Genomic DNA, 23,657 nt, shown 5'->3' with positions numbered 1-23,657 from the left:
TCTGTGGTTACCATCATTTATCATCAACATATTATTTTGTGTTATAATACAGAAAAAAGTAATTAATACAGGTATTAAATAAAATTAGGGTAAATGATGACAGAATTTTCATTTTTGGTTAACCTATCCCTATAATGCTATTAATAATGTAGGATTGGTGGAATAATAGGCCTTATCAAGAAATACACTTGTTGAAAGTTACTTATTAAATTTAAAAAGGGAAAAAAATGAACTTTATATCTCATAAACCTTCCAAAACATTTATCTAAGAATAATTTGTGTGGGAAAGCTTTTAGTGCTTCTTATTACAAGGTCAAGTATTCTTTTTGAGTTTGTTTACCTTCATTTGTCTCTGTTTACTACACTGTGGTGTATTGAACACAATTACCACCAACCTTCTGTGTGGCAATAAGCAATCCTAAATGCCCCCATTGGGGTACAGGGGATTACTTTAGGCTGCTGCGATGAAAGGTAAGAGGAGTTAAGCGTGAAAGAGTTTGGCAGAGTAAAAAGTGTCTTGAACAGAACGAAAGGTCAAATGAAGCCAACAGATACTTAGAGCAGAATGTAAACTGGTGTTAAAAATAACTGACAAGAACACACGGTCTACAGAAAGTGAGGAACTCAGTAACCTTGCAAGTGTTCACTTAACGCAAACACAAAATGTAGAGAGGAAGTCCATTATAAAATTCCAGTCCTCAGATTTGATTATCAAAGCATCATTTCAAGAGTGCTTATATTTAGCGTAATGGCACTGGAAGATTTCACTGCTTATAGCAATTTGTTCGTCTCTGTGGCTTTTCAGAATCGAGAGAAAGTATACTCCTGACCAAATACTGTCTGAGCTGAAATTATATTAACATCACTTATACAACAGCTTATATTCACACTTGACTATAATATACCATATGCAGCTTTCTTGTAGCTTATATAGATGATGAGGATTTAAGGAATACAATCAATCAAAGGTATCAATCTCAGTTATGGAAAAGCCACTATCTGCATTTTATAAATGGTTTTTAAAATTTATGGTCAAACAAACACAGAGAGACGTAAAAACATGAGTCTTTAAATTCATCATTAGCGTAAATCTCTTTGATGATTTAGACCCGAAGACAGGATTCAGGGTTCCTACACCTTAGTTAACTTCAAATCCAAAGACTTTCAAGTACTTTCCAGGTCCAATACCCTCAAATTCAAGGACTAAATGTGGGGACGCATTTCAAGTGAGAGTAAGGTTACATTTTGTTACCTTTAAAGATACATTGTTACAGTTCCCTTTCGAGGGAACTGGTGCTGCGTCACTGCGGTGACACTTTGGGGACGCCTCCGGGGGTAAATGTGTCAAATTCAACCAATGGTAAGTCTTAACGACAAAGACAGGGTGATGCAGGAAACAGTAAGTATATCACTATCTGAAATATTGCCAAAGACGGCGTTAGAGGGACGCAGGAAATATGGCAAGGGAGACGCAGCGTCTCGTTCCCTTCTCAGGGAACAACAGTTACATACTAAACCCGAGACGTTTTCATGTGTCAAACACAACTATGCAAAAAAGCATTTTGGCATGAATGAACATTCGCATACAGAAGATATAAGCATTTAAAGCGAACAGTTTAGCATGTGTGCTTAAAAAGTCTAGAATTTTTATGATATTATCCTACACCACCTTCTTTGCTGAAAACGTTCAGCACTTTCAATGACCTGTATCTATGTATGTATGTTTTCAAAAACTTTATTTTTTTCCCGTAGGAACACTGAGCATTACAGCAGATTTATGATGATTACAACACATGAGTCTGCTATAATGACTGTTATCCTTTCTAATTCTATAACAACAAGATTATACTTGGATAAACCCCTTAAATTGGACCTGCCATCATCAAAAAAAATTTGTGAAGTTGTAGAGCACAAAGTTTTCTTTAAAATATTTTTATCAATTTACTCCAAAGATTGTGGGTAGATGAGTCATTTAAATTCAGGCATCCACAATTCTGCAAAAATGTTAATTGTACTGCTTACAATTGTACTTTACTGTATCACTTACAAAATGTTTTTAACTGACCAGAGATGCTCCTATTAAACTACTTACGTTACATATATTTTTATTACGACAGATAACCACAGAAGGTTTAAACATGCATTCAGACGCAAAGGATCAGTTTTATGGCTGTGCGAAGCCGAAAAAGTTTCCTGTGCACTATCCCTTGTGGTCTTCACTGCTCTCCGTTTGGCAACTGGACTCTGTGCTAAACAAAGACAGCCAACCTCAGTGTTATGTAACGCCAGGCTCTTTGCTGTCCTCCGCTGTTCCACGTTCTCAGCACGTCTCAAAGACAGCGTACCCAGCCTCCCCCCAATTTTACCCGGCTGCCTTGCGTAAATAAACTCCAAAATGGGCCCCGCCTGTGTACTGAACTCCCTTAGTCAAAGGAGCGGGCTCTTATATTCCCTACCAGACGTACGGCAGTGAATATTGTGGATTCAATGCACAACATAAACGCTGGACCTTTAAACGCAAACCAATATCCTCTTTGGAGAAAACCATCTAAATGGCATGGCAGTATGCGCCTCAGTGAACACATTGTGACTTCCAAGAATTTGCACGTGTTTCTGAATATTTCCTTTGTACACATTGTTGTGAAGCTGTTGGCACTGTTGTTTGTTTATTTATTCAGAGGATAGTCACTTTGAAGCAACCTGGCCTTGCTAAAAGGCAGAATGGTATCAAAAGCAGTTCGAAAGATTTCTGCAACAGCAGTTCATTCATGCATTTGTATACATTTCATCAGCTTATACATTCTTTAAAAGTCAAACGGATGTTCATTTTAAAACCAGATGTATAGATGTCTCACATTTTAAATGCCTAGTACATAGACCCTTTATAGCACCTACGTCACAGAGCTAGCTGGAGGCAAAACAACGGGAAAACTAGAGACAGATACAAATCGAACGCAACCAAAGGAACGCAAAAATCATTCAATTCAATCAGCTTTCATTTTAAACTGTATCGCATTCCTGCTGCCACTGCCAGGCAAAAAAAAGACAAAAGCCGTGGTTAAATGCAATAAAAAGAGCAGACTGGACAGAAACGATAATCAAAACACTTAAGTTAACACTTTACAATAAGGTTGTATTTGTTAATGCATTAGCTAACATGAATTAACAATGAACAAAATATCATGTTGATGTTAAAGGATTAGTCAATTTTCTTTAAAAAAAATCCAGATAATTTACTCACCACCATGTCATCCAAAATGTTGATGTCTTTCTTTGTTCAGTCGAGAAGAAATTATGTTTTTTGAGGAAAACAGTCCAGGATTTTTCTCATTTTAATGGACTTAAATGGACACCAACACATAACAGTTTTAATGCAGTTTAAAATTGCAGTTTCAAAGGACTCTAAATGATCCCAAACAAGGCATAAGGGTCTTAAAAAATATGCACTTTTAAACCACAACTTCGCGTCTATCTCCGGTTCTGTGACGCGCCAGCGTGACCTCACGCAATTGCGTAATAACGCCGAAAGGTCACGTGTTACATATATGAAACGCACATTTGCAGACCATTGTAAACAATAAACTGACACAAAGACATTAATTAGTATCATTCCACATAGAACAATGTCGGAACAGTCCTCTATCTTCACACTGTAAGCACTGGGGTGTAGTTTCGCATACGTCCTCCGTGACCTCTTGACGTGATGACGTATTGCGTGAGGCATAAGATAGACAAGAAGTTGTGGTTTAAAAGTGCTTATTTTTTATTTTTCTTGTCAAAAATGGCAATTGTTTCGCTAGATAAGACCCTTATGCCTCGTACGGGATCATTTAGAGTCCTTTGAAATTGCAAATTTAAACTGCATCAAAACTGCTACATGCCGGGGTCCACCAAAGTCCACCAAAATGAGAAAAACCCTGTAATGCCCTCCCCAAAAAACATACCCTCCTCTCGACCGAACAAAGAAAGACAACAACATTTTGGATGACATGGTGGTGAGTAAATTATCAGATTTTTTTTAACAGATCAGTTAATTCACCATGAACATGATTGGCAATGCTATAACTATATTGGCATTAACAAAGACTAATACATCATGAAAAACTATTGCTTATTGCTAGTTCATATTAGCCAATGCATTTACTAATGTTAACAAACACAACCTTATCGTAAAGTGCCAGCAAACAAACTAACAAGTCATATTAGCTAGCGTTAGTGAAGTGGTCAGCTGTCTTTTTTTGCATCCACCTAAACTCCGCCCACAAAAAATGTCACAATGTTTACTAACAGTAAAAGAGCCTATTAACCACAACAATTTAAGCACCTGCTAACAAACCCCTTAACACTTACAATACAAAAAGTCTTCAATTCTACAGCTCAGTAATATCTCTTAAGTGTTAAAGGAAGTCGTACATGTTAGTCTATGGAGTGCACTCAACTCACAATTTAGCACATTTAAATGAATGTTGTAAGCGCATGCATTTTCACAATGCATTGACACAATCACAGACTAAAGCACATCGTATCACCAGCCATCTTATCTTTCAAAGCACATGCATCAAATCTCCATGTCGTACTAGTAATACAGTAATTAGCAGCCTTATCTCATTACAGTCATTACAGCCCTGACATGAACGCGACTTTGTGCCAAGCAAAGCAACAGCATTCACAGCAGAGCGAACTGATCCGTGTCTGTTTGATTTTTTAGAGGCGTTTATTAGCATACACACATGATCGTAACAGCGCGGGCCTGCCACAGCTGGCTAGGCTCTGCCAGCTCTTTCTCTCCTCCATAAGGCATCCTCATGTCTTTGAAACCCCAGCCAAAATCTGAGTCATGCTAGCCAGACCTCCCTAGCAAAAAAGTGCACATACCCTGTCCAAATGAATAACTCAAGCGGCATAACCGCTGTTCTCAATAAATCTGTAGTCTGTCCTCAGGATACCTTTTTATGATGCCTGCCTAGAACATTATCTTAACAACCAAGGTGGGGGTTTGTTAAGCAAACTTGTGAACGCACATTATGATCATATCATTCATATGGTGTTGCATCTACATCTACAGACGTTGAAGCTTGGAAAGATTTGAACAGATTGGAAAGATCGAAATGTTACAGTTGTGATTACATGCGCAAAGTTCATTGGCGGTGTAAGGCCCTGTGTGCATTGAAGCATTTAAACACGGCTGAAACGGCAGGCGAATGATTACTGTGGGTTGATTGGTGTCAGTGTGTCAGCTGAATGCTTTTGTTGCTATGATGCTTCTGTTTCGCTTTTCGGTCGTTGTATGATGCACCGGTTGGTTGGTGTGGTATTTGTCCCCCCCCTCCACTGTGATTGGCCGACTGAGTGAAACCGGACATTGACGAGCTCAGCGTTTCACCCACAGTTTAATTTTTTTATGTTCAGCGTGTGTGCAGGCCGAAAAAAATCTGAGCTGCTGCCCTTATTTTTTCCAATCACAGAAAAAACGTTCCAGTACGTAAAAATAAATATTAGGGATGCTCATATCAGTTAAGTTTCCCGACCGACAACCGTAGCTTCTAAATCGAACATTAACCATTAACTTATAAGAATTTAATATGAAATTGTCATTGAGTAAAATACAGTTGACGGTTGTCTGTGAACTAGTAAAAACGAAAGATTTCATTTGAACGTGCAAACAGCAGCGACAGATCAACAACAGAACCAGGATTCATACATTATCAGATATTCACGCAACATTACCATATTAAAAAGCATGTGATCAGTCCAGAGAATTAATATCCAAAAAGGGCAGATTGTCTCCGTTTCATCTACCACAATGGTCATTTCTAAAGCAGGACGCTTTTCAGAAAGTTTTGCTTTTGCGCCGTCTTTCTCCGTTTGTGCAAAAAGAGAGATGTTTATGGACAGTGTCAGAGGCCATCAGCGAACGTCTGTCCGGATGTGCGCGAGACGGACCGCGTCATCTTGCGCGGACACGCGCGTCTCCGTTCAGCTTCCAAACACGCATACAAATGATCTCATACAAATTATTACTTTATCAGACTGTCAGGGCAGCAATATTTTGTGTAATTTACAGGACATTCACAAATTAAAAATAGAAAAAGTGGCGAAATGTCTGTCGGCTCATGACGACAAGCACCATGTATTAACAAATATTTTTTTATTTTAACTGATAATGTTAATCGTCATAAATTCTTACCTTCGGTTAACGCAGTGCTTCTCAAATAGTGGGGCGGGACCCCCAGGGGGGGCTCGAAGCGACACCAGGGGGGGCGCGCGAGACCCCAGGAAAAATACTTTTTCAGGAAGTGATTTTTAAAGACATTACACCCCAATCACGCCGATAAGCCGCTTGTGGGGTTTTTTATTATTTATTGATTATATTTAATTTTTCAGTATCAAATGGTCAAAAAATATTATACTTTAAATAAGGATTGATTTTTTATTTCAGGCAAATTGATGCATTTTAAGTCCCTTCTGCTACAGACCAAAAAACAATGTTAAAGGATTAGTCTACCCTTTTGCCATATTAAACTATGTTATTACCTCAACTTAGACGAATTAATACATATCTATCCTTTTTCAATGCGTGCACCGCACAGCGCGTCATGAATGTGCCAGCACCCAGCCCAGCCCCACTCATTCCTACGGTACCAAACAGGGAAGCCACCAAACACTTCAGTGTTTTCCCTATTTAAAGACTGTTACATGAGGAGTTATACTAGTAAGTATGGTGCCACAAAATACAACTTTTTTTTTGGTACCATGGGAATGAGTGGGGCTAGGCTAAATGCTAACACATTCACAACGCGCTGTATAGTGCACGCATTGAAAAAAGATAGATATGTATTAATTCGTCTAAGTTGAGGTAATAACATAGTTTAATATGGCAAAAGGGTAGACTAATCCTTTAACATTGTTTTTAGTCTGTAACAGAAAAGACTTAAAATGCATCAATTTGCCTGAAATGGTAAAAGGGTAGACTATTCCTTTAATAAAGTTATTCTTTGTTGTAAGTTGATCGATATTTCTTTTTTTGTGTTTTCTTTTTGTGTTTTCTCAATGTTAATAAGGATATGTTTTGCAGATGTGTAATTTTATAGACAAATTATACTATTTACAATCGCGGCGGAGAGTTGGGGGGGCGCGAGATGTTTACCTCTTCCTGGGGGGGGGGGGATTATTATAAAACAGAAAATTATTGAGAAGCACTGGGTTAACGGTTAAACGGTCAATGTGAGCCTGCTTAATAAATATGGTACAAAAATGATATTATGATAAATATTAATATATTATTAGTTCTAGCATAAAAATATTGGGGTATAATAAAATGATGAAAAATAAACTTGACAATATTAATTTGGTATTAGGATTCTTGTTATATACTGTAAATATTAAAGATACTTGATTTCCCCTAACACATTTTATAACAATATATTTTACAAACCGCAAGTGATAAGAAAATCTTTCATTTTAGAGGTAGTTAAATATTAACGCAAATATATTAAAGCAGGCTATTTCCTAACATAAAGCACTAAAATGAACTTTATTCAATGTGCTAAAGTCTGTGCTCCAATTTGTGTGCAGCGACTGGGTCATTACCCCAGGTAATTCATTGCACCAGTGAAAGTCTATTACGCCATTCACCACAACTGTCTCTATAGAGAATGATCAATATTTTATTATTAATCTTTCCTCTCTTCTTTTTAATTTCATCAGTGATTTGCTACGTGCGGTGAGGCCATCTGTATTGGCACATCGTCACCCATAAGCACCACTGTATCCTGTCCCTGGACTTTGGATGACCACAGTCAATGTGTTTACTTTCAAACAAAACTATTTATTGAAGGATTGTTTGACTAGACCAAAGTAAAATGTTCTGTGTGCTCAAAGGTGAATAATCTTGACACAGCCCCAATGATTTTCCAATAATGATCTGGCACAGATATCCGCTGTTAAATGCATCTTTAAATGGTGACCCCTGCCTATAAAATCCAGTCTGATAAAAAATATCAAGGTTATGTTTTTTACACTATGCGTGATGATTTTATGTAAAAATAACTTTATTCAGGGCCAACTGGTCACCATCCACTTTTATTATGGAAATATACATTCCAGTCAATACCTACTTTTATGTTTTCCACAAGCAAAAACTAATATGATTTTGGAGCAGAATCATGACAGAATCTTTCTTTTCTGGTGAACTTTCACTTTAAATGTGAATTCCCCAGACACTAAACAGGTAGCACAGGTCAGCAAAATTAACTTAAGCCTGCCTGTGACGTGAAACAGATGCTGTTGTTATATAGAGAGTGTTACCTGGACCTGGTGAAAAGAGTTCAGACGCTCGTGCAGACATGTTCCCACACAGCCATGCCAGGAACAGCAGACTGAGAGGCAGTGAGTAAGCCATAGCCTCCGCCGTCTCTCTGTTGAGAAAAAAAAGAGAAAAGAAAAATGATCTGCGGCGCTGACACTCCTATTTGAATTAGCAAGCTACCCCTCATAAACCCCCTGGTCATCTTCTCATCTAATTCATCTAGTCCAATTCACTCCTCCATGCCAAATGCACTCTCTGTGACCGCCATTAATTTTTAGTTGGTCTATGCGAAACTTTATATTGACACCACACACTTAACATCCAGACGCAACCTCTGCAAAGCTCAGCACTTACAGGCAGAAGATAGTTTGTCATTATCTTTGGGGTCGCTTATTTTGAGGACTGTTCTGCTTGTTTGTGAGGACATTGTGAGAATAATCTTTCTATTTTTTGGAGGGGAGACTTAAAATGGTTAAATGTATAGAGACAATCTATCTGATATTGTAAAATTATGTACCGACTGGTTGTAATTTTTTACCAATCTGTTAAGGCAATGGAGTTTAGTCTTGCATTTATGTTGAGACTTCTCTCTGCAAGCAAGCTTGATCACACATTATGAAGTGATGCTGAAAGCTAACTGGCTTAACTATTTCCCCGCCATTGACGAGTTAACTCGTCTATTAAGAGTAAATGCTTCCCTTTCAATGACAAGTTTTTCTGGCAATCCGTATTTCCGCTATTATCCACCAGATGGCACTATTTCCCAACTTATAAAACCCGGAAGCAACTCCTCATTGTGGGTTCACACCAGCCGTGTTTAAGGCGTTAAAATCACATCTAGTTTGCCGCTTAAACATTTTGAATGTATTCGCGCGTCAAGAGCAAAAAAAGCAAGCATTTGACGCGCGTCAGAGGTGAAATCCGCTTCTTGTGCGAGGGGTAAGTGCTATGCGGTTGTCTGTTTGCAAGATGGCTGATGTTGATCATGCATTCATCAAGAGAGTTACCGGTTTGTATTTGGTAACCTTATTATAGGAGGAAAATAGTTAAAAAAACGGCAGGAATGTCACGGGTCGATAAACATCACGTGATTCAGAAGTGAAATGTGTATTTACAACTTACCAGGTTGCCCAATGTCCTCACTGACACTCTTCCAGCCGAGGTCCTTTTTATTCCTGTCTTTATAGAAATAAGAACTTGTGTCGTATAGCTCCGGGTGAGTGCTCACGGACAATATCAACTGTTCCTCCATGTTGAATGAGTGACTCTGGACGGGGCTTTTACGCAAAATGCATAAAAAGCACCATTCGTGCGTACCGCGCCAGACGCCATTCGCGCAAACTAGACGTGTGAATGAGGCGCAATCGCGTCTACCGCGTCGCGCCAAACGCCTCATTCGTGTCACGAGACCTCCAGACGCGCGTCAACGCGTCTTCACATTGACTTAACATCAAAATCACTCTCGCTTGACGCCTCTACCGCGGCTGGTGTGAACGCAGCATTAGGGTAAACATTAAGAACTGTGTATGTTTTGATCATCACTCTGAATCTGATCTAAATCAAAGGTCCTGCTGTATAAGTGCAGTTCATTATTATTTCATGTTAACTAATAAACCTTGTTGTAAAGTGTTACCAAAATTATCTTAAAAATGTGGTATTTTTTAAAAAACCTATCCATATTTGAGAGGTGATAAAAGAGAACAAATTTTCACAAAACACATTTTTTTAAGCAGAGGCTCTGTTCTTTCATTTGCAACCTGATCTCACAAATTTCCGTTGGATAGTCACAGATTTTTTTGCTAATTTTTCCGTGGCATTCTCACGGATTGGTTACTCAATTGTTCTGGCCTATTTTCTTACCATTGTTGCTTTGGTTTAGGGTTAGATTTATATAAAATGACATCCTTACCCAAACCCAACTCTAACCCCAACGCATGGCGACAACTGTTTGAAGTTTAAAAAATATAAAAGAATAAATCAGAAAAAAATAGTATAAACCAATACTTAAAGTGACATACTAATGCAAACACCAAATATAACCCTAAACCGAAGCGACAATGGTTTAAAAATAGAAAAATGCAGTTGAGTAACCAATCCGTGAGAATGCCACAAAAAAGAAAGTCCGTGGTAGGGCCACGGAAAAATGCGGAGATCCGTGGAAATGCCATGGAAAAATGAGCAAAACTTTGTGAGATCATGTTGTTCATTTGATATATTGTTGGATGGCATAAAACTTATGTGAAAATTATAAAAAATGCTGCCACTGGCTGCCATTTTTTTTGTTTTAAAAACACTAGCGGGGACAAAGTTAAAAGGTCACTTATATTATTGACTGTATATATTGATAAATACTACCCATAGAATAAATTAAAATACAAATAAATTCTTTTTTAATTTAAATTTTTGTGCTTTATTTTAAAAAAAAAAATAAATGGTGCAAAGGTGCTCTTCTCTAAAAATTTTGTATTTTTAACCCAGCATTGGGTCAAAAAGAGATGAACCCAACATGACATGTTGAAGCTGTTGAGTTGTAATTAAACTTTTTAACTCAAAATGCTCAATTTTCAATTTCAAAATGTAGGTACATTAGCCATACCAACTGCGAAAACTTCTGCTTAAATAAATGCTAGATGTGTTACAGAAATTCTCTTGACAAGGTGCCATGCCTGAAGCGCCATTAAATGATGATTTACACATTGTGTTTTGTTGACTCTTTACTGCATTCCTTTGAGATTTGGGGGTCTTAAGATCTGTTTCAAATAAAAGAAGAATTGTCTGAAATATTTATGACAAATAATGTTTTTAACCGTTTGAGATAAACGGTTGTTACCAAGTAGAGCGGAGCAGACGTAAAAATAATTACCCCATACTATTTTTGCTTGGTCACACTATAAATCAAAAAGCTATGAGACGGTTGACCTGTCTGTCGAGGCTGATGGTCCAGATCCCAGTCTTTAGATTTTTGTAGCTGGCCAAATTTAATTCTAATAAAAGTAAAACAATAATAATAACATGGTTTAAATATGCAAGAACATATATATTATACATAACAAATATACACATTTAAAATGTCAATGAACAATTAAAAATACAACTTGAAAATCAATAAGTATTGGGACAGTGCTGTGCTGCGTGTTCTGGATCTTGTTAAAATTATTGCTGAGTTGTGAATTATGGTTTGGCTTCAAAGCTATTTTCTTACTTGGCAATGGAGTTTTGAAAAACAAGCCACGATTTCCAAATGTGGAAAAGTACATGATCAGCAAATACCTGGTTTTGTTGGTTTTAATCTGTTGCTTTAACCTCAACAAACATAAAATAACAAAATGAAGATGACCACAACCCCACCTATATTTTCCACCCCTCCTGTCTTCTGTCAAGACTTGAAACTCACTCTATTCACTGTAGATTCCTTCTTCAGTCAGGTAACGTGAAGGCCACATTCCTCAGTCAAACACTTCTGTTATTTCATACATCAAAGGAGCATCAAAGCACACGCAGGCTGACTGCCTGTCCAAACGTTGCTTTCTATTGTATTGTGTATTTCTATTGTATTGCTTCTGTGTGGGACGATAATGTGTCTGCTGTGCATTTAGTCCTCGACCCTATGGTGGTATAGCAAATAGACAGTGACTTAGTGAATGATGTTAAAAACTTTGGATATAACAAAATATATCACTGCTATTACTATGAATTGGCCGAAATGCGATGCTCAACATGGCCACTGTGGTGATGGAAGTCCCACCTACGGTTAAAAGAACCAATCATAAATCCATAAAGAATGATGATTCTCTAGGGGAGAGTCGTGTGATGTGATTGTTGACCTGTGCACATGCGCAGCAGTTGAAACGACTTTAAATAAAGGTTTTATTTAGCATAATTTAAGATAGAAACACAAAAGTTATGCAACTGGTGTCAGGTATAATTGTTGGTCAGAAATATGTTGTTTATTGGTGATTTTAGCATGCAATTTTAAGACTTTAGTCTTGCATGACTGAAAAAACTGCCTAGAGGCATTGCAAAGATGACCATCTATGCGACTTTCCTAAAGGGACTTTGATGATGTACTGTGTAATGTAGTTACAATCCCTGAAACCCTTGTTAGCATTACTAAAACACACACACACACACGCACACACACACGCTTACTATCACTATGAATATAACCTACAGACATTTATTTTCACAGTATCACTAATCAACAATATTAAAACAGTATTACCACATGCATTCTGAAGATTTTTTTCGTTTTGTCTTTACTCTTTACTAATATACACATTTACTCTAAAGTTGGTTTGCAACAATTCACAATTGTGAAAAGCGCTGTAAAAGTTGAACTGAACTAAATCGAATCCGATCATAATAGGTCACGTGACTTTGCTGATATTTGTGATTTACTATGAGAAATTACTACAAAGGTTTGTCTCCCCTGAACCCTTGTGATCGTATTACTTATGATGAATAGTAATGCCAAGTGTATTTAAGGCATTTATGGGCAATTTAGCCCAGAAAATAACTGATAAGCTACTTAGTCCTAAAGTTGAGATCTGTGTATTGTTAGAATAATGTAAACCAGCCCTGTTATAGCTTAGTGTAACCATAACAAGATAATATAAGTCATCACAGTACTAAACAGGCAGTTTTTTGATCTCCTGACTGGTTTTAATGAAGCCTGTAAAAACTTTATTTGCTGCGGGTCCCTGCTACTGTATGTGGGGGTTGTGTTTGGAGATACATGGGGAGGACCTTGGAAGGGTCCATCCCCAGGAGAGAGAGCTAAGGGGCCCATCGTTCAACACAGAGGGGCCAATTGTCCAGATAGCCACGAGAGAGAGGAGGGGTAGAAATTCTTTCACTCTCATTGGCTGAGAGATTTTCCCGCTTCGCTCGAGCACATGCTGCTAATACTGCAGTGCTTCTCTCACTATAACATTCAAAATATGTCTTCTGTTGACAACACGGCACAACTTGGATGTGATGTGCCTCTCTTAGGCCACATCCACACAAAGCTTCTCCTATCCAAACTTTTTTTGTGTAAGGTTAAAAAAAAGTGGTGAGGAGGCGTGTGTTTTCACAACAAGTTACCTTTCAGCTCCTGATTGACGATAAGAAATGTGTGCAAACTGGAATAATGCAGAGATCAGGGAGCTCCTCACTATCTGTGCTAAAACCAAGATCAATTGCCAGCTTCATAGAACAGCGTGCAAGCGTGCATCATGCGCAATTATGATCAGATCAGAAAATAAATGCACGTGCGTGGTTTCTCCAGAGATAAATAGCAAAAGATAAGCAAACAAACAAATTTTTCTGTGTATTTTCATTAATCTGTGTGAGAAAAGGGCTAAACTATACAGACTGGCTGCAGATGCACACGAAGATGAAAGGTTGTCCACTCTAGTACCCCGTTTAAAAAAATAGTGGATTCAGGCTCCCAAATTGCCAGATCTGTGTGGGCAAAAACGCAGATTCGATAAACATTTGTACGCATGCAGCTAACTGCGTCTCCGTGTGGCTCTTAAATCTGTAGAAATCACACTTAAATGGGATTCAGTTTTTCGAAAGTGTTTGGTGAATTTGGAGATGGTCTGCAGAAAACTGTAGTGCAACTTGGTCCCACCGTATCATATTTAAAGCAATGTCTGTCATCAGTCTGTGTATAAATTAAAAACTGTTGCAGGCATTAATAAAAGTACACTGAAAAAAGTATTAATTCAATTTACTCACTTTTTTAAGGTAAGTGGTTTCAATCAATTCATTTAAGCTACATTTCAACAACAGTGTTTTGTTTTGTTTTGTATTTCTAATTTTTTGTTTAAATGTAGCTTAAATAAATTGATTGCGACCACTTACCTTAAAAAATTGAGTAAATTGAATAAATCATTTTTTTCAGTGTTTCTGGGGATGTGTCACACATTTTTTAATCTTACCTGTCACATAAATTAAGATCAAAACCTCTGACTTTTGTAGGCATTACCATTTGATAAGTAAAGAGCTCAGGTTAACAAGCATAAAATACCATTACCGCCAACATAAAAAAATGCATTTATAACATCCAGATTTAGCAGTGATTAACTACACAATTTTTCTATTTCTACCTTGTAGAAAGTCTTGAGTCACTAAGTCAAGCTATGATGATGGACAAGCAGATAACAAGTAATAGCCTAATAAATCTGTATGCAAGGGCTCTCTTATAAATGGCTTTGTAATTAATGTTCGTGGTACCTAATGGTACTTATTTAACGATAATGTTTGCTCTATTCTTGCCAAGAGAGAGAGAGAGAGAGCGCGAGCGAGAGAGCGAGTGAGAGAGAGAATCGCATGTATTCGTCAACCGTCCTCTTACTCCGTGACGTCTGTACTGGTACAATTCAGAACAAATACATATATCGTTACACTTTAAATTAAGTAACTCTCAATCTGTGAATTGTTTGCATATTGCCTTTTTGAGTCTCAAAAAGGATACAAGACAGGATTCAACCTTTCCCATTGCGATCGATTTAGTCAGTCGAGGAAGCTGATATGCAAGGTTCAAAGTTGACGTTCAACCACAGCAGTTGCACAAGCAAGTAAACAATCGGTTATGTTGAAACAAGCACAGACCCTTGTGTAAGCTAATATACATCATTGTCTCATGTGCAGAGAAAATCAATAAAAACTGCATGTCCAATATGTGTTTTGGCCAAAGGTGTGGTTATTCTCGTTAAAACTTGGTTTGAGCTTTAACAGAACATTGGTTAAACATGGATTGGACTTGAAATACTTAATTTTTGTACAAAATGTCCAGATTAAACAGGTTTGCTGCCAATCTTTGCGCTTTTTTTGGTGTCATTCGGTTCCGGTTAATGAGACCAGATCATCTCTACTGCTCCTATTTCACAAGGCCAGTGGAAAAGTCTGGCTCAGCAAAACATGCTGCTGGAGGGGGACCGAGTGTGCATGTGTTTGTAGGTTTGTAGGAATGAGTTTTACGATACTAACACTGAACAATACAAATAGAGACAGGGAGAGGAAGAAAGAGAGAAATCCTGCTTGCTGTACCTGTAAACCAAGGTTGTGCAAGTTCATAGAGAAAGTGTTTGTGTTACAAAGGTCTTAAATGTCTAGACGTTTCTCATTCTGAGCCAAAAGACTTGCATATATTAAAACCATAACCCTATTCTTAAAATACAATTTTCATCCTTTTTTCATTGTTCATTGCTGTTGTCTTGCAGGCTTGCTTGACAAAAAGCAATTATTGCTAAAATTATTTAGATTTCATTTCATTAAATTGCAACAAATAATTCGATTTGCCAATTTTTTGGGGTTTCAGATTTTAGGGTCGATAACACATTTTGAGAAACATCAACTTCCAAAAACCTCTAAAATGTCAATGTCTGTTTTAACAGCTCCTAGGCACTGAAGCATGCAAATATTTGTGAAGCGTAAAACTTACTCATTTAAATAGTTAAAGTCAAATACAGTTAAACATAAGCTGCTTTGTGCATGTGCCTTGAGAGGAAAATCTGTACAACATGCAACCTTTTCCACAAGGACAAAACTTGTCATTGGGATCTCTTAAAGTTGACAAATAGGTTGTACCAAAAAGACCAGGCACTAGATCTAACCTTTAAATATATTTACTTAATTTATATTTTATATTTATACAAATATACACAAATCTGCCACACTGTCGTAAAAACTTGTTTCATTCAAGAACGCATGGCACTTCTGTTTGTGCTTAAGCGAAGGTGTGGCCCCAAAACCTGTCTGCGTCGGAAATTGTGTATACAGCCATTCTCTTTGTTCAGTATATTATAACATTGCACAGGTATTGACAAGTATGTTTCACGAGTTCACACTTACATATAATTTATAGAGTAATTTAGAATGCGTGTTTGGCGTGCTGTCCGGGGGAGGGCTTCGAGCTCGGACTTGGCCCGAACCCAGAGTACCCCCCCTGTGTAAGTGGTTTTTAGAACTAGAAGTGTGGAGAAGGGGTGGTGGTGGGATGCTACAAACTGTCAATGGATCGAGGTAAGACTGCTGAGTCTATATGTACCCTCTCATGGTTAATTGCTGAGTGTTTCCACCTGTGTATAATTGCTGAGTGCTTCCACCTGTGTATAATGGCTGAGTGCTTCCACCTGTGATTAATTATCTGAACGTGCTCCTCCCGAACTTTGTTAATAAAACATCATTTCACGAGTTCACACTTACATATAATTTATAGAGTAATTTAGAATGCGTGTTTGGCGTGCTGTCCGGGGGAGGGCTTCGAGCTCGGACTTGGCCCGAACCCAGAGTACCCCCCAAAATGCTAGAGAGCATCGGACGGCCGCCTGGCTAAATACCCCCCAAGAAGTGCAGAGCTTGGCGGGCTGGCCTTCGAGGTGAGGCCTGGTTACTTGACCAGGAGGCCCCCTTGGGGGCGGTCTGGGAACCATCATACTGGGAGATCGCCTGAAAGAAAAAATAGGAAAGGTGAAACGTGGGAGAGACAATGACAATGAACATACTTCGTGGCTGCGTGGAAACTTTCCACTCTTTCACAACTGCGTGGAGACTTTCCACTCTTTCACAGCTGCGTGGAGACTCTCCACTCTTTCACAACTGCGTGGAAACTTTCCACTCTTTCACAACTGCGTGGAAACTTTCCACTCTTTCACAACTGCGTGGAAACTTTCCACTCTTTCACAACTGCGTGGAAACTTTCCACTCTTTCACAGCTGCGTGGAGACTTTCCACTCTTTCACAGCTGCGTGGAGACTCTCCACTCTTTCACGACTGCGTGGAGACTTTCCACTCTGTCACAGCTGCGTGGAGACTCTCCACTCTTTCACGACTGCGTGGAAACTTTCCACTCTTTCACGACTGCGTGGAAACTTTCCACTCTTTCACGACTGCGTGGAAACTTTCCACTCTTTCACGACTGCGTGGAAACTTTCCACTCTTTCACGACTGCGTGGAAACTTTCCACTCTTTCACGACTGCGTGGAGACTCTCCACTCTTTCACAACTGCGTGGAAACTTTCCACTCTTTCACAGCTGCGTGGAGACTCTCCACTCTTTCACAACTGCGTGGAAACTTTCCACTCTTTCACAACTACGTGGAAATTTTCCACCCTTTCACAACTGCGTGGAAACTTTCCACTCTTTCACAACTGCATGGAAACTTTCCACTCTTTCACAACTGCGTGGAAACTTTCCACTCTTTCACAACTGCATGGAAACTTTCCACTCTTTCACAGCTGTGTGGAGACTCTCCACTCTTTCACAACTGCGTGGAGACGCTGCCCACTTTTTCACACTGCGTGGAGACTCTCCACCCCCTCACGACTGCGCAGAGACTCTCCGCTCCTTCACGACTGCGTGGAGACTCTCCACTCTTTCACGCTGCATGGAGACTCTCCACTTATTGCATGCTCACTGAGTGTAAACTTTCCCCCTTCCTGGGGTGCTGAAAAACAGAAAAGAAAAATTAGTGTTTGCCCAGGAGATTTCTCGCTGTGTCATCTGGGAGACCAATGCTCGCTAACCCTGCTGAGTGGCCCAGAGGGTTTTAGTCGATGAGGCTTTGGTGGGCTTTTTTGATATGAAAACGGTTGGTCCTGATGTAGCTTTGGAAAGCATCTGAGGACCATCTCCCGAGAGCTTGGATCTGCTGTTGGGAAAGGCCTTTTTGGGCTGCTGTAGTTGCGGCCCCTATGCGGAATGAGTGGCTTGAAAAGCGCTCTGTTGGGAAACCTGACTGCTGGAGGACAGATTTGAGGTGTTTCTGGAACCAAAAGCGTGTCACGGGTTTATTTGATTCATCTATGAACAGGGGTTCTGCTGGAGATTTGGCTTGGGAGCTTCTCCATTGAAGATATGCCTGAACTGACTGGTATGGATGGATTGGAGATGGAAGGTTAAAAATATAGATAAAATGGCCTTTTTTGGTTTGGTCACTTTTACTTTGTTTAATCAAAAAGGAGATTGTTTCTCCATCTAGTACTGATAAGTCTGAGATAGTGGGGTTGTTTCTTGGGTTGAATTTAGAAGTAATAGCAAGTTCTGAGCATCTAAGAAAGCCGAAAAAGGCTAGGATGAACATGGCGTCGAGTGTTCGCGCGGTATTGAGAGGTTGGTAGCCTGTGCGGAGGGTACGAATGCATTTGTTGAGGATGTCTAGTGTTATCGGTTGTCTGGTGTCGGGTCGGGTGGGCTGGGATCTTTGAATATCTTTAAGCAGGAGGGAGGTTTGAGAATTATTTATCTCCTGCGAGGGAGCGCCGTAAATTAGTTTATGGAAAAACTGAATGCCGCTCAGGTACCCTTTAATGGATCCTACTTGGAGGCCTTTAATGGTATTAAGGTGGGAAATAAATGAGGTGATAGAAAGGAGAGTGAAATCGGGGAACGGCATGTTATAGGAGATGTGGAATGCTCTAAAGTTTCTCCAAGCAGTCATGTAAGATTGGAGGGTCCTTGGAGACACTGCTCGGAGGATGGCATCGAGCGATGCATCGAGGAGGGGTTTTAGCGGGTGGGTTATGGGAATATCGGTCGCGAATAGTGAGGTACTGAAGTTGGGGATTTGTCCGCCTCTGGAGCCAGCATCCTGAATTTCTGAGAGGATCAGAGCACGGATGTTTTTAGATACCGGTGGGGGTTCCATGGCAACTGCGTTGGACGCCACGGGCAACGGAGTAGCTGTGAAGAGAGAGTATGGTGATTTAGTTTGTGCAGAAGAGCTGGGAAGGGTATAATTCGGGGCTGCGAATGTCGTCGGCAGCATCGTGCTTGAGTGACCTGTTGTGGTTTGAAAATGAAAGTTAGTTGGAAGGTGTGAAGGATAAAAGGATGAAGTGTGGGCTTGAGCTGCAAACGGAGGCAGGCCCGCGCCTGTTTGAGATGGTAAAGCTGCATGCCGCTGTATGTGGGCGGGGTTGTAATCTAATGGTAGAGAGACTGTTGACATGGATTAGCCTGTGCTGCTAGCTGCAATGGCTTTGTGCTAGTGTCTGTGACAGGAGCTGAAGGCCACTGAAAAAGAAAAGGGTTATGAGGGTTATGAAACTGAGCTGCTAAAGGGAGGACACTTGGCCCGACCATTTGCGGCGCTGCGGCGGCAGAGGCAATGGCGGAGGGCTGGGTCTTGTCAAGAGGTGGAAAAGGACCTGTCATGGTGAAAACTGGGGCATGGCCTAGACTCGCTGGAGCCCTGTTGCTGTGACTCGATTGGCGAAGTGAGCCGTGTTCTGAATGGGCAGACAACAGAGGTGGCTGGACAGGTAAATCTTGGGCCCTGTGGGCTTTGCTCTGTCTGTGGGTCATCTTGGGAGTCACCTGTAGAGAGACATAAAGATCATACAACTCAGCTTTATTCATTTTTCTAGAAGCCTGTATATCCGAGTTACCCAGCGCTTGTCTCAGGCCGGCTACGGTCCACTTCCCGATGGGTGGAATAGTCGGGGTGGCCGAGTGGAATGAGGAAGCCTTGGAAGAAAATGGAGGTCTTGTCGGGGGCGGCGAAGGCTGGCCTCGGCATCTTGGAGAACGCTGGGATGATCGGGCCGGTGTGCGGCCACGAGAAGAAGCCTTGGGTTCAGGTGTGACGTTCGACATAGCAGGAATGGTAGTGGGACTGGCGACATGCGAAAATGCATCCCTGGGGATGTTTACATCTTTGTCTGATGAAGAGCTAGATTGAGACATGGTAGCTGATCCAAAGAGTCTACTAATGCTGCAAACTGTCAATAGCTGCTGCAAACTGTCAATAGCTGCTGCAAACTGTCAATAGCTGCTACAAACTGTCAATAGCTGCTACAAACTGTCAATGGATCGAGGTAAGACTGCTGAGTCTATATGTACCCTCTCATGGTTAATTGCTGAGTGTTTCCACCTGTGTATAATTGCTGAGTGATTCCACCTGTGTATAATGGCTGAGTGCTTCCACCTGTGATTAATTATCTGAACGTGCTCCTCCCGAACTTTGTTAATAAAACATCATTTAGTTAATTTAAGCCTCATGTCTTAATAAGACACATGACGTTTAGTTGTCACTGCTTACAACATACAATTACCTCATTAATCACTGAACAAACGTTGTAAAGGATTAACACACCAGTGGTCTGTGTGCATACAAATGTGAATAAATGACACAGCTTATTTTTCAAATGAACATGAACTGTAAATGAATCTGTTTAAATTAATTACAAATACATTTTGTAATATTTTTAATTAAATGATTGTAAAGTGTTATCTTAATGCAACATACTTTCTACCACATCCTCAGTCCTCAGTTTTTTTTAAAGACATTGCATTTATGTATTTAGCAGATGCTTTTATTCAAAGCAACTAATGGTGCATTCAAATCTATACATTTTATCAGTGTATGCTTTACTGGGACCGAACCCCTGACCATTGCATGTTAAAGTAATGCTCTATCAAGCCACAGGAACCATGACACACATTGATAGGTAAACAAAAAATAACCAGGATGAAACAAGCAGCTGAAGCGTCCTAAAAATGATTCAGAAAACACCTTTTTTACAGACGAAATGTGAACAAGCAGAGCTGCAACACAACATCTATTTTAGGAATAAACTGTAAATGTAAACATTCATTTCTACTCTGTTTAACTTGTTGCTCTTTTTGTTTTGGTCTGGTTCAACATAACTGACTGAAATGACTGCTCTCTTGAATAAACCGATGAACGAGGTCATCTGAAGAGCCCTTTAAAACACATTAAGAAATAAACCAGCGCTACTTTTACTCAACTAAGTTGTATTTTTGTCATAGTTACACTTGCGTTGCGTGTAGACGAAAGTTGAAATAGCACTCAGAGAAACGTAGTTAAACAGAAAAAGATTACCTTTCCCCAAACTGTATATAAAACACATTAAAAGGACGACTGCTTGTTGTCCAGTCCTACGCGAGCTTTACATACCCCCTTTTCCAACATCCCCTCCATCTACAACACTTCAAATCATGACTGTTAAATGCATATCATGCACGAGACGTTAAAAAAACGAAAAGCGCGAAACTCACTCAGCCTTAATGAAGTTGTCCTGTTGCGACTTTACTTTTCCAAGAGTTTGTTCATCCGGATCAGCAGAAGTGCGCGTCGCGGGTCTCTCGATATTCTCCCCCTTTAAAACGACGAGAAAACGTGGCAGGACACCCGAAAATCACCCGAACATTATTTCGGGAAATGCTGCTAAATGCGTGAAGCGTTAAGGGGTTTGGGGATATAACGCGCTGAAAAGCGTTGGCTGGATTTGTGGGACGGAATGGGGGGCACCGCGCGGATCCTGAAGGGTCTCTCGTGGACTGCGCAGTAGGCTACTTCATGTCTCTCCATACAGTCACAGATTCACAGTCACTGGTCTCGATCAGGGTCATCGGCTCGCGCCCCCTGCCGACAGATATTCGGGTCCTGGCGCGAGCTGAGCGGTCTCCCACGCGCTTACGCGCGACCAACAACCTAAACACCGATACCGCAAATGGTAATTTGTGAATAGGTAAGTTTGTTTACTTTTATAGTTTTTGAGATAACCAGTCACTTATTTGTTGTGTTATTTATAAATGTTGAGCTGTATCTGTCTTTATCGGATTTTAATATCAAATAGCCAATATTTTATTCAAAAATTAATTGACGTAACGAAAAGTAGCCTAAAGTCTACTTGAGTGTAATGTATTTAATAAAAACCAATGACAACTAATCTTGCGTTATAGCCACCTAATACATTTTTTATATATAGATTATTTATATAATTTTCTCCAATAACAGAAAGTTAATGACAGCAGTTGTATTTTTATAAGTCAAAAATATGTATTTTATTTTCTACAAGGGAAACACAATTAAAATTTTTGTTTACATTTACATTACATTATGCATGATTTACAGTGCATTACAATGTATAGCCATTTTTTTTATCACGTGTGTTCGTTGGGTTAGAACCCATGACCTTTTGTGCTGCTAAGTTAATAAATTTGGCCCACAACATTCAAGTTGACCGGCTAGACCTTGAAAAACTATCAACACTCTGTTGGGTTGAAATGAAATCATAATGTAATAATTTATGCATGATTTCAAGGTGACACATAGCTTAAAAGGCCTGCAAAATGGAGATTTCTAGAACGACACTGAGGAAAAACCTTTCTACTGCAATCTTTTGTTGTGTGTTTAATATGATACGGCATGAAACATTTTTGATCAGTTATATATTAGTTTTCTTGTGCCCACAAGTGTGTACATGTGTCATGGTTTTATATAACTATTTGGAATAGAAACAAACACTGCATGTTATAATGATTTACATTAAGTACATTTATCACCATTTAATTCACACAAAAGGACACTTGAGTGTAATACTGTTTTGAATTCTGAACAGTTCTTAGAGTGATGGTCCATAAAATGGGGCCTAACAGGGACCCCAAACATTCAAAGCTCCCTATAGTGCATCAGAGAATGAAAGTGGAAAGACTGCAACTTAATAGGTGCATGTTGGATGTGAACAAAGCGGTTGGACGATACGCCAAGTGTCCACCACAATGCCTCCCTTATTGCAAACTTTTAAAGGATAAACTCTGTTTTCTTTGCCTTCTTTTATTTCAATGCATGTTTTTGCTAACATATTTGTTGTTGTTAACTGATTTTAAGTTCTCATATTTTAAAGGTTCACAGTCACATTCTACTCAATGTTTTGAACTCAAAAATACAATAACATACATGCATACATTGTGCCATACATGCAATTTTGCCAAGTACATGGTTATCCTTTTAGCAACATTTTTTTTTTGAAGGGGTTTTCCCTTAAAATTATATTTTAAAAATATGTATATGTTGTATATGGTGCAAAGATGAAAGTACAAGTAAAAGTTTATCTCTTCTCTTTCTATAGGGCCTTTTATTGCTCCACAATAATAAACAGTAATTCGCTTTGTTGGTGTCACAGCACCTAATGTCTATTTACCTTAGTGTCAATAGCTAGGCTTCAATTAGATTAGGAAGGCTGTTGTGCACAGCCTGTCGTTTGGTTGGATACAGCTCAGGTTTTAAGTACCCTTAGGCATTAAGATAACAACATTTGTATTTGTGTAATTGAAACAACAGTAAGGTGCAAAAAGAAATGGGAAATGTCCGATTATTTGACAGAAATAGAGACAAAATTGTGGCTCCATCCACATTTAAGAGATTGAATGGCTGTCTGATTAAATTAACTTTTTAGGATGTAAAATCTGGACCTAGAAATCCTGAGCAAAGGATTCAGTATTTTTGGGTAGATGTGTTATGTGTTTGTCACAAATTGCAACACCCTCTTAATAGCAGACAATGCAAATGACAGCATTTATAACTTAACTAACATCTTCAGTCCCCAAACAG

General features: G+C 39.3%; 2 protein-coding genes across 3 annotated transcripts in view; both read right to left on the bottom strand.

The window, feature by feature from the left end:
• The window catches only part of ghra (growth hormone receptor a), a 46,962-nt gene extending 25,174 nt beyond the window's left edge, over positions 1-21,788 (bottom strand). Inside the window, exons 1-2 of one of the 2 annotated variants that reach the window (XM_055167290.2) lie at positions 21,320-21,788; positions 8,308-8,417 (exon numbers count right to left, since the gene is read on the bottom strand). In XM_055167290.2, the coding sequence (XP_055023265.2) occupies positions 8,308-8,401 (94 nt within the window). In that variant the 5' untranslated portion in view covers positions 8,402-8,417; positions 21,320-21,788. Of the gene's footprint in view, positions 1-8,307; positions 8,418-11,702; positions 12,371-21,319 lie in introns of those variants that run through there. The other variant, XM_055167291.2, reaches the window with a different exon arrangement.
• On the bottom strand, positions 17,352-20,004 carry LOC129443450 (uncharacterized). Its single transcript, XM_073867744.1, has one exon. The coding sequence runs from the start codon at positions 19,245-19,247 to the stop codon at positions 17,847-17,849; it is 1,401 nt and encodes a 466-aa protein (XP_073723845.1). The 5' UTR covers positions 19,248-20,004; the 3' UTR covers positions 17,352-17,846.
• Positions 21,789-23,657: the final 1,869 nt, after the last annotated feature.

This window comes from Misgurnus anguillicaudatus, chromosome 5 (assembly GCF_027580225.2).
Source record: "Misgurnus anguillicaudatus chromosome 5, ASM2758022v2, whole genome shotgun sequence".
Classification (NCBI taxonomy): domain Eukaryota; kingdom Metazoa; phylum Chordata; class Actinopteri; order Cypriniformes; family Cobitidae; genus Misgurnus; species Misgurnus anguillicaudatus.
Note: the sequence above shows the minus strand (reverse complement) of the source record. Positions and strands in the feature narration are given on the sequence as shown.

Coding starts and splice junctions, on each gene's coding strand:
- LOC129443450 (XM_073867744.1), bottom strand. CDS start 19,247: ATGTCAACAGTCTCTCTACCATTAGATTACAACCCCGCCCACATACAG.